The sequence below is a fragment of the Callithrix jacchus genome, chromosome 3, assembly GCF_049354715.1.
Source record: "Callithrix jacchus isolate 240 chromosome 3, calJac240_pri, whole genome shotgun sequence".
In the NCBI taxonomy this organism is placed as follows: Eukaryota; Metazoa; Chordata; class Mammalia; order Primates; family Cebidae; genus Callithrix; species Callithrix jacchus.
Window position 1 is genome coordinate 127444871 of NC_133504.1, and position 15466 is coordinate 127460336.

The 15466-nt window shown below is 37.2% G+C and overlaps 1 protein-coding gene across 3 annotated transcripts; it reads right to left on the reverse strand.

Annotated features, from left to right (window-relative positions):
• Positions 1 to 644: 644 nt before the first annotated feature.
• AMBN (ameloblastin) lies at positions 645 to 15071 on the reverse strand. 3 transcript variants are annotated; one of them, XM_017970501.4, is made up of 13 exons: positions 14925 to 15071; positions 13870 to 13938; positions 10698 to 10748; positions 9356 to 9403; positions 8424 to 8534; positions 6433 to 6621; positions 5189 to 5227; positions 5008 to 5046; positions 4846 to 4884; positions 4542 to 4601; positions 4401 to 4445; positions 3965 to 4009; positions 645 to 1744 (listed from the first exon to the last, which is right to left on the reverse strand). In XM_017970501.4, exons 1-13 carry the CDS (start codon positions 14937 to 14939, stop codon positions 1199 to 1201), a joined length of 1296 nt encoding a protein of 431 aa, XP_017825990.3. In that variant the 5' UTR covers positions 14940 to 15071; the 3' UTR covers positions 645 to 1198. The 3 variants fall into 3 exon arrangements, with proteins under 3 accessions (XP_017825990.3, XP_002745797.3, XP_017825991.3); XM_002745751.6 differs by having other exon boundaries at positions 6433 to 6666; XM_017970502.4 differs by lacking the exon at positions 3965 to 4009 and having other exon boundaries at positions 6433 to 6666.
• Between the last annotated feature and the right edge of the window lie 395 nt (positions 15072 to 15466).

The window sequence follows — 15466 nt, forward strand, 5'->3', positions numbered from 1 at the left end:
GGGTGACCAGATCCTACAAAGGGGAGCCCTTTAATTCAGTCATATAGTTCTGCTCCATACACAAGCAAGGGTCATTTTCTGCATCCCCCTTTCCCACATTATATTTCACAGGAATGAGCTAATTCTCACATGTAACCCTCATGGCTCTTTTTCTGTTTCTTCCTCTTGGAGAGTGAGGCCTTTCGCTCCTGAAGCCGTTTCTAGACACTGTTCTGAGAAAACTTGTCTGATTTCTCCTAGACCCTCCAATGCCCCTCTGTCTGCGTTAGGTACCTCTTCTCTGTGGCTCCAGGAACACCCTGTGCTTGGCCTTTCCATAGCACTTTTCACATGTGCTGTGGGGTTGAATGTATCTATTTTGCAGTATTGTTGTGGGATAATATATGTAAAGTAATTAAGCCTGGCCTAGGGTTTTGTTATGGTGATTGTCTACTTGTCAGTCATGTCCATAGTAAGCTTTGAAGGAAGGGACTGTATCTCTGATACCTTTCACTGAAGCCAGGACATGCATATTCAGTGAATTTCTGATGAAAGAATAAATGAATCGAACACAATGAGTTAAAGAGTAGCAAAGGTAGAGGATGAGTATGCTTTTCTTGAACCATTTAAATATATATAAATAATAAGCATACAATTCCTGATAATTTCAGTGAGAAAAATTCTTTATTTAAAATAGGCCATATATTTTTACTAGATTAAATAAAATACTCTATAAATGAGAACTGTAAATTCAATATACCAAACCCAGTAATACCAGTCAGGAGTTCTCCACCAATCCCCATTTAATAAAGTTTAAATGAATTAGCTGAGAATTATGAGAATATGTGCCTTTGCTTAGAGAAAAAAGCAGTGCCACATTTTCTGGATATAATAGTGTCATGCTAATAAGAGAAATTCTATAATGCTTAAGACAGCTAAGAAACAGTGAATCAAATGCTGAGACCCTTAGACCATTGCTTTGATATTATTAATAGTATTTCTAAATCACGGAGGCAATTGACACGTTTTATTTCAACAAGATATTGAAAGCAAGAAGGGGACCTACACTATTTCTAGCCACTTGCATTTATTAGTATGCGCTTAGCACTTTTAATGCCTTTGCTGCAGAAGGATAATAAGTGTTTTAGCAAAAAGGTACACTGTGGGGACAAAGCTGGGAAGCTTGTGCATACAGAAAGTAGCTAATCTCTTAGAGCTCTCAGGGCTCTTGGAAATGCCAAGCGTCATGCATCATTTCGGGCTCCTGGGCTTTGTTTCCTGACATGGATGTTTGCAGAGAATTTGGGGCCATTGTGGTATCCATGGTTGTTTCTTCCTGGAAATCCACGGATGTGGTCATGTCAGCACCATAGGTCCCATAAACATCAGCTAATTCAGGGGTCATCATTGGGTCAGCAGCTGCTGGAGTGAAGCCGAGGGCTCCCTTCCTCTTCCCTGAAGGGCTTCTTGGCAGGCTGGAAACATCATCCTTAGGGAGAGCAAGGAGCCCTGCGTGGGCAGCAGGTTCTAGGTCTGGAAAGACACCTGGGTTTTCTGGATTGTCTGGGTTGGCCTCCGGCATAGGGGAGCCTTGTGCACCTCCTTCTCCCTTCTCGGGGCCTTTGGTTGCAGCCACTGGTGAGTCAAATTCCAGAGTGAAGTCACCGCCCATAGCTGGGTTGTGAGGCATTCCCCCAAAGCTGGGCCTCATGCCTCCAAATCCTGAAAACAAGGCTCCATAGCCCATTGGGCCTCCTCTCCCTCCCTGGAAAAAAGACATTCATCAAAGATACCATTATCACATGCTATTAACTATACCATGCAACTATACCTGGTCACATTCACCAAGGATCTCTAAAAAACTGGTAGAGAACAGGAAGTTGGCTGATAGCTTTGTGTGTGCTAATTTCTCACTAAACTGGCTTTGAAACATAATGAAGAGAATTCTGCACTTATCTGGGTAGGGGAAGGCCACTTCCACAAAAGAGAGATAACAGAGCAGAAAAAGTGAGTTTGAATTTAATTTTAAGAAAACAAGCAGTTACAACGGGTACTTCCATCATAAAACAATTAAGAATTGAAAGTCATAACTGCATTTGTTAAGGGAGAATCCTGTCAATGGCATTTTTCAGTGTCCCCCCAAATAAAGTTTCATGTAAGTTTTTTTTTTTTCTTTTAGGAATCTCATTATGTAGCTGGTCTAGAACTCCTAGGCTCAAATGATCTTCCTGCCTCAGCCTCCCTAGCAGCTGGGATTACAGGGGTGAGACTCTGCGGGCAGCTAAGACTTTAAAGCACAAAGTTTAAGAAAAAAATTTGACTCCCCTGGAGTAACTAAAATATTTTCTTTCTGTGGACAGATAGAATTCCAGAACTGACCATGTTTCTTTCTTTACCTTTGCTGCCAGAAATATGGGTTCAAAATCTTAGGCTGTTTGTAGCAATTGAGCAGGATTGTGTGACTTGCATATCTATATTCTGATTTTCTTAAAATTATAACTCATTTTAAATCTTACCTTCAATTTTTGGTTATATTTATTGTGTGTTTTTCAAAAACTCTGAAAAGTCTTTTGGGAATGAGGCAGAATAGAAATAATTATCATTATATGATGGCAATTAACACTTACTTGAATTTTGAATTTCCAGCCACTTATATTGGTGTTATATAGATACAATATTCTTTCCTTCTACTTTCTCCTGACTTTTCATTCTCTAAGTCTCAGCTTTCACATAATCTCCTCCAGGGATGATGCTGTGAATCCCTGGGCTGGTCTAGCTGCCCTTCCTCTCTCTGACTCTCTCTCTCTAATAAAGCTGTTTATTACTTTTATCCCATGATTTTGACATTAGATATCTGCCCTTGTACCATCCTTTCCATTCATTAGATTATAAGCTCCTTGAAAACAAGAAATTTTTTTTTTTTTGAGACAGGGTCTCACTGTGTTGCCCAGGCTGGAGTGGGTAAAATCTCGGCTCATTGCAACCTCTACCTCCCAGGTTCGAGTGATTCTCCTGCCTCAGCCTCCCGAGTAGCTGGGACTACAGGCTCGCATCACTACACCAGGCTGATTTTTGTATTTTTAATAGAGACGGAGTTTTACCATGTTGGCCAGGCTGGCCTCAAACTCCTGACCTCAGGTGTTCCATCCATCTCAGCCTCCCAAAGTGTTGGGATTATAGGCATGAGCCACTGTGCCCAGACCAAACCAAGAATCTTGTCTTGTTTATATCATTTTCCTATGTGTGTGGCACACAGAAGGCACTCAAAAATACTGAGATGTAAGGTTTCTTTCACAGATAACATGTGTGTGTGTTTATTAGCTCGATAGGATCTGTAGTTGACAATGATTTGTTAATTCAATATCGCTTTGTTTTGTCTTGCCTTGTGCTCTAACAGATGTAACAGATAAAAAAATCTCTTAGGAAAAAAGTCAAGTTGTATGACTTTATTAGATCTCAAATCTGAAACTTGCATGAATAATAACATAGTAGGAGTATACTCTCATTGACAATGCACATTGCCATTTATAATAATTACATTTTAAACTTGGTTGATTTTCTTTTGCTTTTTGATCTTTCAATTTTGAAGTCTGAATTACTTGTAATGCTGTGAATTTGATCTTTTGAGGGGATAAATGGTCCCAGAAAGAACAAGAGCTCTGTATGAACCACACGTATCTTTTTGGTTTGAAGTGTTTATAGTTCAATGATAGCCTTTCAAGGGGTGGTTTGTCCTCTGCTCATCTACAAGCAATAGGGCAAAACTCTATGCTCAAGAATAGTAATCACCTAGAAATGAAAGATTACATAAGAAATATGATGAGATCTTTGGATATTGCTTCAGAATTAAGCTTTGTTTTTGGAGTGGAAAAATCTGAGTCACATGCTCATTTGGCTACATTCATGGCAGACATCTCGCAGTCAGCCATAAGTGACTGTTCTTCCCTGGCTACTATTTTAAGAAGAGTTAGAAGATATTACTCACTGCCATTTCTTCTGAACTCATGATGCCAAGTCTGGCAGGGGCATTCTGTTCAAAAAGAAATATTGCATCAAATTATGAATAAGCTACCTTCTTATCGACTCAAGACAAAGTTAAAATTATTTAGTTTTCACTTAAACCTTAATACTGTGTCCAGAGGCAGAGTAAAGTGGAGAGTTGAGTCATTATGGAATAAATGTAGCCAACTTGGATAATTCAGATCTAAAATTTATTTTTTCTTTAATACCCTTGTGTGTGTGTGTGTGTGTGTGTGTGTGTCTGGCCAGGATTATCCAAATAGGAAGTGTGCCACCTTACTAATGTAGGCATTCAGAGAATGTTTATTTGGAATCTCTTGTGTGAGACCTAGATTTAATAATTTTAGCTCTTAAGATAACATTTAATTAAAAACAATACTTTTTATAGAATATGGACTTACCAATTGATTTGCTCCAAAAGGCACGTAAAACATTCCTGGATAAAGCTAAATAAAATACAATCATTATCACAAACTGCATTTTCCAATGGAAAAACTTTTAAGTAAGTTGAAAACAGAGATGTGGTATAAAAAAAACCTTACCAGAGATTGTTTATTTTGTGGCATTGGTCCCCGAGAAATCAAACGGGCTATTTGGAAAATCTTAAATGGTGGAAAACAGAATAAATAAATCACATAGGCAAATCCCCATTATAGTAATTTCTGAGTTATATAAAACACATTTCCAGATGGATTAGTATAGGAAATAAGTACTTAATATTTAAAAAAGCAAAGGAACCCATTATATTTCATATTCATGAATAAATGGGACAATGAAAAAATTCACTCTTCTTTGAAATATACAACAGCTTTTGCAAGGAAGAGTCTCACTGAGATCTGTACTTACAGATGGACCCTGTGGATCAGCAAAATCCAATCTTGGGAGCTGTATTACAGATAAATATTAAAATTATCAGTCAAAAAATGAACAAAAAGATAAGTGCAAAAAAAATAGAAAAAGTAAACAAATTAAAAAAAATAGAAGTGTCTCATTGAGATTTTCACTTACTGACGGGCCTTGTGGATCAGCAAAATCCATTCTTGGGAGCTATATTATAGATAAATATTAAAATCATCAGTAAAAAAAGAACAAAATAGATAAATAAAAGTAAAAATAAAAATAGACAAAGTGAACAAATAAAAATATAAAAATAAAATACGGAAAGTGTCTCACTGAGATCTGTACTTACTGATGGACCTTGTGGATCAGCAAAATCTATTCCTGGGAGCTGTATCACAGATAAATATTAAAATTATCGGTCAAAAAAGAAACAAAATAGACAAATAACAATAACATAAAAAATAGACAAAGTGAACTGAACATATGCTTATCTTGTTTACAATGACAATAAAACAATTAAAATGAGTCATTATTTTACTTTCTTTTAGTGTTTTGGGAGGTATGACCCAAGAGTTTGCAGTGGTCTTTTAGTAACGTGACTGCAGTGTACTGGCAGGGGAATAAGGCACATCTCTCAAGGCTTTGCTATCTCTGCAGAGTAGAAAGTAATGAATTTTGGAACTGGAACATATCTGGTTGGTTTGAACCCTGGCTCTGCCACTTAGTTTTTGTGTACTCCTGGGCAAATTTTGTAACTTCTCAAAATCTGTCTTCCTTTCTTTAAAAAGGCTGATAATATGTATTTTTATAGGATTGTAGGCAGGATGATATGGGGAAATGATAAATGCCCACAACATACTGGTCATGTGGTACCTTCCTTTTTTTAAATCATTGCACTTTTCTCTACATTATTAGAAGGTACTTTTTGTGTGGTTGTCATCTCTCTGTCAGAGAGATAATAACGCAAAATCCTACTTGTTATGCTGAGGGATCAATTACTTTTCTTGGTCTTTCCAACAACAGAAAAGACCAGTGATAGGAAACCTGACTTTTCTGGGCTTCTATTCTATTTCATATGGAAGTTTTCTTCTTTTGCAACGAAGAAACCCAGTTTTATAGGCACAGGATCTAAATCTCAGTTATGGGAGACTGATTAAGAATATATTTGTGGCCAAGAGCAGTAGTGCACTCCTGTAATCCCAGCACTTTGGGAGGCCAAGGTGGGCAGATCACGAGGTCAAGAGATCGAGACCATTCTGGCCAACATGGTGAAGCCCTGTCTTTACTAAAAATACAAAAATTAGCTGGCTGTGGTGGCACATGCCTGTAATCCTAACTACTTGGGAGGCTGAGGCAGGATAATTGCTTGAACCCGGGAGGCGGGGGTTGCAGTGAGCCGAGATGGTGCTGCTGCACTCTAGCCTGGCAACAGAGCAAGATTCTGTCTCAAAAAAAAAAAAAAAAAAAAAGAATATGTAACATATATCATGTATTATGCCGGAAGGCTATGACTATTTAAAAGTGGCCTGAAATTGGTTTTCTTTTATTAGGTTAGCTGGTGATTCTGATCTGACTTCAAGAGAAAGGAAGTACCTCAGGCTTTGGTGGCTTATCTGATGGTGCCACCTGCTGTTCAATCAGAGGCAGTTCTCCTTCTTGCAAGGGCAGCTGTTCCAGGTGAATTGGAGGCTGAAGCGCTTTCTGTGCTGAGGCTTGGTTGGCGGTTCCAGCAGCAGACTGGAGGAAAGGTTTCAGTCCTGGCTGTTGAGGCTTCAAGGATGGCTGTGATGGGAGAGGTGGGGGATGCACAGGCAAAGAATATTCATACTGCAGAGAAATTTGAAAAGAGCGTCAGGAAGGGGTGGCTCATTAGACAATGGTGCCTAGAATTTCTAAACAAAAGGGCTTGGGATGATTTCTATCTGGAAGGGAAGGAAGCTAGGGGACTTGTCTTGACGCTGCGTGTTCATAGGAAGCACCAGTGAGAGTTAATGTTGTTTGGGGAGGTCTTGTGTGTGCTTCCCCTGCCTCCTTTGGGAAGGACTTATGAGGGTGAAGCTACTTAAATCTCCCGGTAGGATGAGTCATATCCTTCTCTAGGTTCCCACAGCTGTCTGTATGTATCTGTATCTTTATTTTACCACTTTCTCACTGGATAATTATTTGTTATAAATCTTTGTCCACTAGTCAATGGAGAGAGAATGATATGTCTTGTTTTTCCTTATAGCCTCTGTACTTAGCATAGCTCCTAACAAGTGCCTGGCCCATGGTGGCTGCCTAGTATATTTTTGGAGTTAATGAAAGGACAAAGGTAATTAATTAAAATACCAATCAAATTCTTGCATCATGGAGTCCACTTTGGAAACAACTAAGTGAAGAAACAGTCACCATTAACAGAACTGATTGTTCTACTAAATGTGAGCTGGTGGTAATGCTCCTGCTGTGGAAGACCACCTGGAACTAAAATTCCCTGTTGATCTTGGTTATGAGTCATATATTAAACAAAAAAAATTCTCTGTTAAAACCACCATGTTTTGTTGCTTCTTCTAGAAATTACTTGTGGTGGATGGCTCCCTATTGCTTGTAGATTGATTGCAAACTTCTCAGTCAAACATCAAGGAAGTCTCACAACAATTTGGGGCTCTGCTTTGCCTCTCCAGCCATCACCCCTCTCTGAGCTCTTCCAGTATTCATTACTCACATCTCACAATTCACCAACTTAAAATATGTTGTCTCGTCCTATCTGAATCAGATGAGATATGAAATTTCACAATCCTTGGAACCATTCCTAAATGTCTTCACTTTTACCACCAAACCACAATTTGGTTTATGTGTTTATTGGGCACCTAGTCAATAATGGTTAACAGACTGATATATTTATTGACTTCTGTAGGGTTCATGGTGTTTTTTATTTTTAATTTTTTTTGAGACTGAGTCTCACTCTATTGCCCAGGTTAGAGTGCAATGGCACAATCTTGGCTCACTGCAGCCTCCACCTCCTCCTGGCTTCAAGCGATTCTCTTGCGTCGGTCTCCCAAGAGTAGCTGAGGTTACAGGTGCTTGCCACCATACCTGGCTAATTTTTGTATTTTTAGTAGAGATGAGGTTTCACCATGTTGGCCAGGCTGGTCTCAAACTCCTGACCTCAAGTGATCCACCCACCTTGGCCTCCCAGAGTGCTGGGATTACAGGCATGAGCTACCACACCTGGTTATAGTATTTTAACCAGGATTATTGTCACCATTTGAAATTAGCCTTTGAGAAATTATTTAGAAAATCTTGATTCAAATGAAAATTGTCCAGGAAGTAGCCTGCTTCAATTTTTTGAGGATTGTTTCCTGATATCTTTAATATAGGTCTCCTATTTTGGAGGCCATATCTTCCTATTTTAAATAAATATGCAAATAGTTTCAAAATAAAAAAAAATTCTTAAATACTAAAGACAGTTATAAGCTTCAATTTATTTGGCATGAGAATAATTTTACTAGGACTTGGCTATTGCTAATATATCACAACTTAAGGAAGGCAAGTAAGCAGAGGTTTTAAAGCCTGAGGTTTCAAACATATTGATGCTATTCACTCACCTGTTGAGTTTCATGTTCCCTTGGCCTCATCCATGGAAAAGAGGAATGTGGTGGGAGGAGACCGTGCATCCATAAAGAATTAAATGATTTCCCAAAGCCAAATCTAGAATACTAAAGACATGGATAAAAAAAAGACATGTTTATATTTAAATTTTAAATATAACATTGGTTACATTTTGTTCTCATTTTCTAAAAAATCAGCAGATAGCATAAATATAGCAAAAGCAAAAGTGATGTTGGTTAATTTAAAATGAATAGGTAAGGCTGGGCATGGTGTCATCCCTGAAATCCTAGCACTTTGGGAGGCCGAGGCAGGTGAAGCACCTGAGGTTAGGAGTTCGAGATTAGCCTAGCCAACATGGTGAAAGCCTGTCTCTACTAAAAAGCACAAAAATTATGGCATGATGACAGATGCCTGTAATCCCAGCTACTTGAGAGGCTGAGACAGGAGAATCACTTGAACCCAGGAGGTGGAGGTTGCAGTGAGCCAAGATCATGCTACTGCACTCCTGCCTGGGCAACAGAGCAAGACTCTAAAAACAAACAAACAAACAAACAAATAAATAAATAAAAACTAAATCAGATGGATAGGTAAACTCTTCCTTTCAATGAACTTAAATTTCATTTTGAGGTAGTCTACAATATTTCCATAAACTTGTTTGAGATTTAGCTTTTTAAGCACTTGTGTTTTGTGCCATGTAATGAAATTAATAATTCAGGAAAAGATCCTTTTTTTAACTAAATAAAATTCAATATTGTTTTTAGTTTTCCCTGTCACTCTATCTTACTTTGTTTTAGGCCCTCATTTACTTATTTGTTCTTCCAATATTTAGGATATTGTCTATTCATAAACAAATTTGATGAATTATAATGCTGCTGCTAATACGAATACCACCACCACCATGAATACTTCCAATAAGAAACATGATTACCTGAGAAAGTGTATTTAATCCCTGCAAACTTCCCAACTGTCTCATTGTCTATCAAGAAAAAGAGGGGTTACTGTTTATCACCTACGTTGTGTTTGACACAACTAATTTCTCATGATATTTGACATTAACACAGAGTTTGGTGTGGATCAATTTAACAGAATGAAAGCAGACACAAATCATCACTGAAAGGTCAAAATGTTAAATTTGGTTCTGCCATTGTTATTATTATTGTGATTAAAATAATGCAGTTGCTTTTATCATTAATTAAAGGAGAAAAAGTTTTATTTAAGTGGGGTTTACATTGAACCATGGGAAAAGAGCTCATTCCACTGAAATATAAATGTAGGTGTGAGGACATTACTTCATTGACTCTTTTCTCCCCATTTAATTTACTTTGCCCTTTACAAGTTCAGCCAGAAGAGGAATTTGAGAAAAACAAACGAAACAAACAAATATAACTTTTACCTCCTTCCCAAACAATGGCTTTCAAAATAATAAAAACTATTGGAAGAAATGTTAAATATCTGGATAGATTATCGAGAATGCTACCATTTTAACAGAAAGTCAATTTAACTTTTTTCATGGGAAGAAATTTAGAATGTTTTGGATTGAGTTTAAGCTAAAAAGTAAGAAAAAAAAATTCCTCAGTGAAATTAGCTTCCATGTGAAATAAGCATCTAGCTCAAATAGGTGCTGATGACCCTCAGCTTGCCATGATACATGGAAATTTCACAAGAGCTTGTGAAAAATTTATAATCTTATAAATATATTTCTGTGTATAACTGTCAATATTTTATTGACATGACCAAAACTTCTGTTTTGCTGGGGTTTTCTAAACAGAATCTATATTATGTGAGAACTACAATAAGACAAATATACCATACAACTTATGCAGGGAGTATCATAGTACAATGTTAATGTTATTTACCAGACTTATAAGAAATTAAATTTTGTATAGGTATTTTTTTTTCATGAGAACTTTATCTCATAAGATAGGATAAGAAGCAGGATTAAAAATAAACTATTTGTGAGTACAGAGCAATGTATTTTAATCAATGTAGTAATTTTATTAATGTGTATATAATGTATAAGGCATTAATTATTAATATTGCTTTGGTTTGCATAGAGACAATGTTCTAAAACTTAAAACACCTGAGAGTTTAAAATTGCAGTAGAATTATAAGACAAAGCTCTAGTAAATGTCATAACGTTTCTAGCACTCTTCAGGATAGCAGCCACAAACTTCTGGCTAGGAAAACTGAGAAACACAACATCCTATTTCCCGTGTATCACAAATATATCAACGTAAAGTTAATATGTAAAAAAATCTGACAATACATACCTCAAGGCTCAAACTAGCCATACCCGGTGTTCCAGATTGCTGAGGAAACAACTGAATGAAAGTAAGAATAATTTTGAGTCTCACTGTTGCAAAACTTCCTTTGATGTTCACTGGGCATAGGCCATCCCTCCAGTACATAAGGGCTACTTGAGGGGCCACCATTTTGGTTTATCACCCAAATGATTTGAGTGCTTGGGCAGAATGAATAAGAACATAAGTTATTTGGGGGAATCAACATAGCATTTGATAACTTTGCACCCACATGCATCATCATCCTTTGTCTCTACCTTAATGCTTCGTTGCTTTAAAAGCAAAATATGATTTAGAGTTACACACAGGAGAAGTAGAATAAAGCAACAAAACAGAAAACTACTAGTACTTTATATTCTTGAAGAATTACCACAGAAAAAAGTAAAGGGGACAAACTCAAGCTGAATTTTCATATGCTTTTGGCAAACCTACATGATTTTGGTTTACGGGATGTGGCATGGAATCATGATATTGAGAACAATCGTGCAAAATCTAACTTGATTCCCATTCAAAGGGCTTCAGCAAATTCTCTATCATTTCTAATGAAATATTATTTTATGCATAGGCATAGGATATCGCTTCAGTACATAAGGGCTACCTGAGAGGCTAATCTATGTTTATACTTTGGGATCATATCAGGTTTTTTTTCTTAAATAGAAAGCATTCTAGCACAAAATACTATTATACTTAATGTATTCATTTAAAAGTTGTTCAGAAATATACCTACCTATTAAATTAGCTTTTCAAAATGTAACGTATTTTCCTTTCCTTTTTTTTTTTTTTGAGACCAAGTTTCACCCTGTCGCCCAGGCTGGAGTGCAGTGGCACGATCTTGGCTCACTGCAACCTCTTCCCTGCTGGGTTCAAGCGATTCTACTGCCTCAGCCTTCTGAGTAGCTGGGATTACAGGCACAAGCCACCACCACACTTGCCTAATTTTTTTATTTTTAGTACAGATGGGGTTTCTACTAAATTCTCAGCTTGAGTTCAGGAGGTCAAGACAAGCCTGGGCAACATAGTGAACACCATCTCTATTTAAAAAAAATAAAAGAGGAGGTTGGGTGCAGTGGCTCATGTCTGTATTGGCAGCACTTTGGGAGACTGAGGTGGGTGGATCACCTGAGGTCAGGAGTTTAGACCAGCCAGGCCAACATGGTGAAACACTGTCTCTACTAAAAATACAAAAAAATTATCCAGGTATGGTGGCAGGTGCCTGTAATCCCAGCTACTTGGGAGGCTGAGGAAGGAGAATCGCTTGAACCCAGGAGGAGGAGGTTGCAGTGAGTCAAGTCTGCGCTATTGCACTCCATCCTGGGCAACAGAACCAGACTGTCTCAAAAACAAAACAAAACAACAACAACAAAAAAGAAGACTAGAGGGAAGGGAAAGGCATTATAAATGTGTAGCAAATACTCTGGGTAGGGAAAGAGGTTAGCTGTGTAGACAGGAAGAGTGATTGTGCATGTGTGTGTGTATGTGGTGGATAGCTTGTTGAGAATTTGGGGGTTGGTGAGAGCAGGACCTTCTCTCCCACTATTTGCCAGTACATAAATAAGACATCTTAGATTGAATGACAGAACAAAGTGTACTTTGCTTCTTATCTACTGTAAGTCATAGATTAAAGAATGTTTACATGAATGTATACAGGCAGGGGATACATTTCCCATGCAGAATGAAAAGGAGAACATCTGATCTGATAGGCAGTCAGTTGGCAATAATAAGCAATTGTTCTGTTCTTCAGAGTGGACCCGATTGATTCAGGTGTCAATCAATATAGGTTCAAAGAAGTCCAATGTATTAGACTGATGATGAATGGCTGACACTGACCCCAATGTCAGTATCATACAAAGGTAAGCATGGGTGGCACCCTCAATTTTTCTATCATTTATAATTCATCTTGTCTTATGGAACAGAGACTCTATTTTTATTTGTCGAATTAAGGTTTCATCATTATAATCAGTTTTCATCCTCTTTCTCTAAAACACTTTAAGAAAACAAGTAGCTAACCATTTCTTTCGGGAATTAAAATATTTGAAAGTTTATTTGAGGCCAACTATGAGCTCCTGGAGACAAGAGATCATGTCTTACTTTCATTTTTTCAATGCCCAGCACATTGCTGGATGCATGGCAGCTCCTCAGTATATATTTGCTAAATGCATACAACAGCCAAATAAAGTTTTTGTGATAACAGAATTGCATGCTGTTGGCTGGAGTTCAGTGTTCAAAAGCTGTGTTTACATGAGATCATTTCAATATATACTACAGCGGATCAGGTGTGGGACTGTAATATGAAATTAGTCCCATTGCTATGGCATGTTTTGATTTAAGAAACTTCAGCTCTTAGCCACACAATTTCATGCTTACAAGGTAAATTTTCTAGTTAATTACTAGCTTCAAATGGAATTATCTAGCTCAGTTTTGTAACCACAGTAATTTGGCAGATTGTTGTTTTTGAAATGAAGAAAATGTACTTTTTTCCCAGAGAAATTTCCTCTTTCCATATCAGCTTTATAATGATAGCAAGAAGTTGATAATAAAATTGTGCCATGCATTGTGGAGACTATTAACTTTGAATGAGCAGAAAAAGATTAGAAGTTGCCTTAAGACAATTTAAAATACGTTTTTAGTAGAAATATCGTATGTTTCGCTTACTGCATTTCATTTTATTTTTTTTTAGACAGAGTCTGACTCTGTCACCCAGCCTGGAGTGCAGTGGCACAAGCTTGGCTCACTGCAACCTCTGCCTCCCGAGTTCAAGCAATTCTTCTGCCTTAGCCTCCTGAGTAGCTAGGATTACAGGCACACACCACTATGCCTGGCTAATTTTTGTATTTTTAGTAGAGATAGGTTTCACCATATTGGCCAGGCTGGTCTTGAACTCTTTACCTCAGGTGGTCTGCCTGCCTCAGCCTCCTAAAGTGCTGAGATTACAGGCATGAGCCACTGCACCTGGCTATCACTTACTGCTTTTGGATGGCAAGACTGAAATCTGGGCAACTATGGCTTTTGACTCAATAGGACTACACCACTGGATTAAATAAAGTGAATCTGTGCGTGGACTCTCAGTCCATGTCCCTTCAGTGTTGTTTGGAGTCCAACATGTAGGAACCTCTTCTGGGACACACTCTAAAGATTGACTTACCGGCACTGCAAAACTCATTTCCAGGAGGCCTAGGATCAGTATCAGGTCCTTCATTTTGAAAAGTGGAATCTAAAATATAAGTTAGTTGGAAAATTAAATTAGATGAATTTTTATTCAGAATGGTTAAAAGACAATTTTTAAAAATGAGCCTGAGTCTCTGCTCTTCCAAAAACAATAGGTATAAAGGTTAGAAGAACAAAAATGAAAACTAAATGTTACTAAACAACTGATTTGTATGTAGTAGTTCTGAAATGAATTAACAAGCAATTAAAAATTATCTAAGCACTTTTTAAATGGAGCTACAGCCTAAATAAATATGTAGGAACAACCTGCATGGATATTCTTAAAATGCTATGTTTTATTTCATAAAATGAATTTTGAATTTAAAAATCCTTTCCACTAAGTAAAATATTGGTCTATAAGATATTATTCATAGAAGTTTATACTTTGCTTACCCTTTGGAACACATTTTGAAATGCATGTGAAATGTAATGGAACCAACAATCATTTTGTAACAAACCTTTATTTGCAGGAATAGAGGGTATATCATTGCACCTTTAGGTAATCTACACAACCATGCCAAAACTTATCTTTTCAAATGAGAGTAAATTGACTATTTTAATTTCCTTTGGTGTTAGTGGAAAATATGTCTCAAATTTAGTTTTCCTCTTCCTAAAATGAATTATCTTTTAAAATTTATTCTATAAATTCAAAAAGCTCTTTATTCTTACATAAATAGAGATCTGAATAGCCAAGAAATTTATTCATCTTTTAATATTTTTAAAAAATAGGCAGTCACTAAGAATAAAAAATAGTTAAAAAAAAACCCAGAAAACAAAATGCAAAAAACCAGTCCAAAGATAAAAGTCTTTTTTTTTTTTCTTAGTTGAATGCGTATTAGGCATGTCATCTCTGGAACTTGCTAATGGATTACAACAAGCAATAATTCAGCTACTGGTGACAAATGAAGATAAATCCTCCTTATAAAAGCTGTCTGGAGATAGGAAATAAAGAATTTACAGGAAACACATGGAAATCACAAAATCCCATTTTACCTTAGATGCTGACATGCACTGTGCTCTCAGGGCCTGATGATACCAAACAAGATAGTTCTAAGAAAAGAAGATTAAAATTTTTTTCAGGACAGTGCGTGGGACTTGCTCTGTACTTCTCATTCAGTGAAGATCAGGAACCTTTATTTAAAGTGCAAATCCACCAATCAAAGTGAAGGAAAATGGCGGGGGAGGGGGAAGGAATTTCTGCTCCTGCAATTAGTCTACACCCTTTTATTGCGTGCAGGGACATTGGTCCAGTAGGTTCTCATTACTTTTAATTGTACTGCAGCCCCTGTACTTATTCAGAGAACTTGATAGCAGGAAAGGGAGTAAAGGAATAATGGACACGGGCTCTGAAGACAATTGTTTTGGTGAACTGGGGAAATACATGTAAATTAGGTGCAAAACAAGCCATTATCTGTTTTGTGCTGGTTTTATCTGCAGATAAAGCTAGTGACCCAATGCTAGCATTCTTCAGATTTTCAATCTCCAATTTGTTGTAGTGAAAGTAACTACCCTCCTTCCCCACCAGCACACGCAGA

Excerpts from the sequence above, each read along its gene's own strand:
- AMBN (XM_002745751.6), bottom strand. Across the intron at positions 5,228-6,432 it reads ATAAGCCACCAAAGCCTGAG|CTCCCAGGAATAGATTTTGC; the intron begins GTACTTCCTTTC and ends TCTGTGATACAG. Across the intron at positions 4,010-4,400 it reads CTTTTGGAGCAAATCAATTG|AATGCCCCTGCCAGACTTGG; the intron begins GTAAGTCCATAT and ends CTTTTTGAACAG.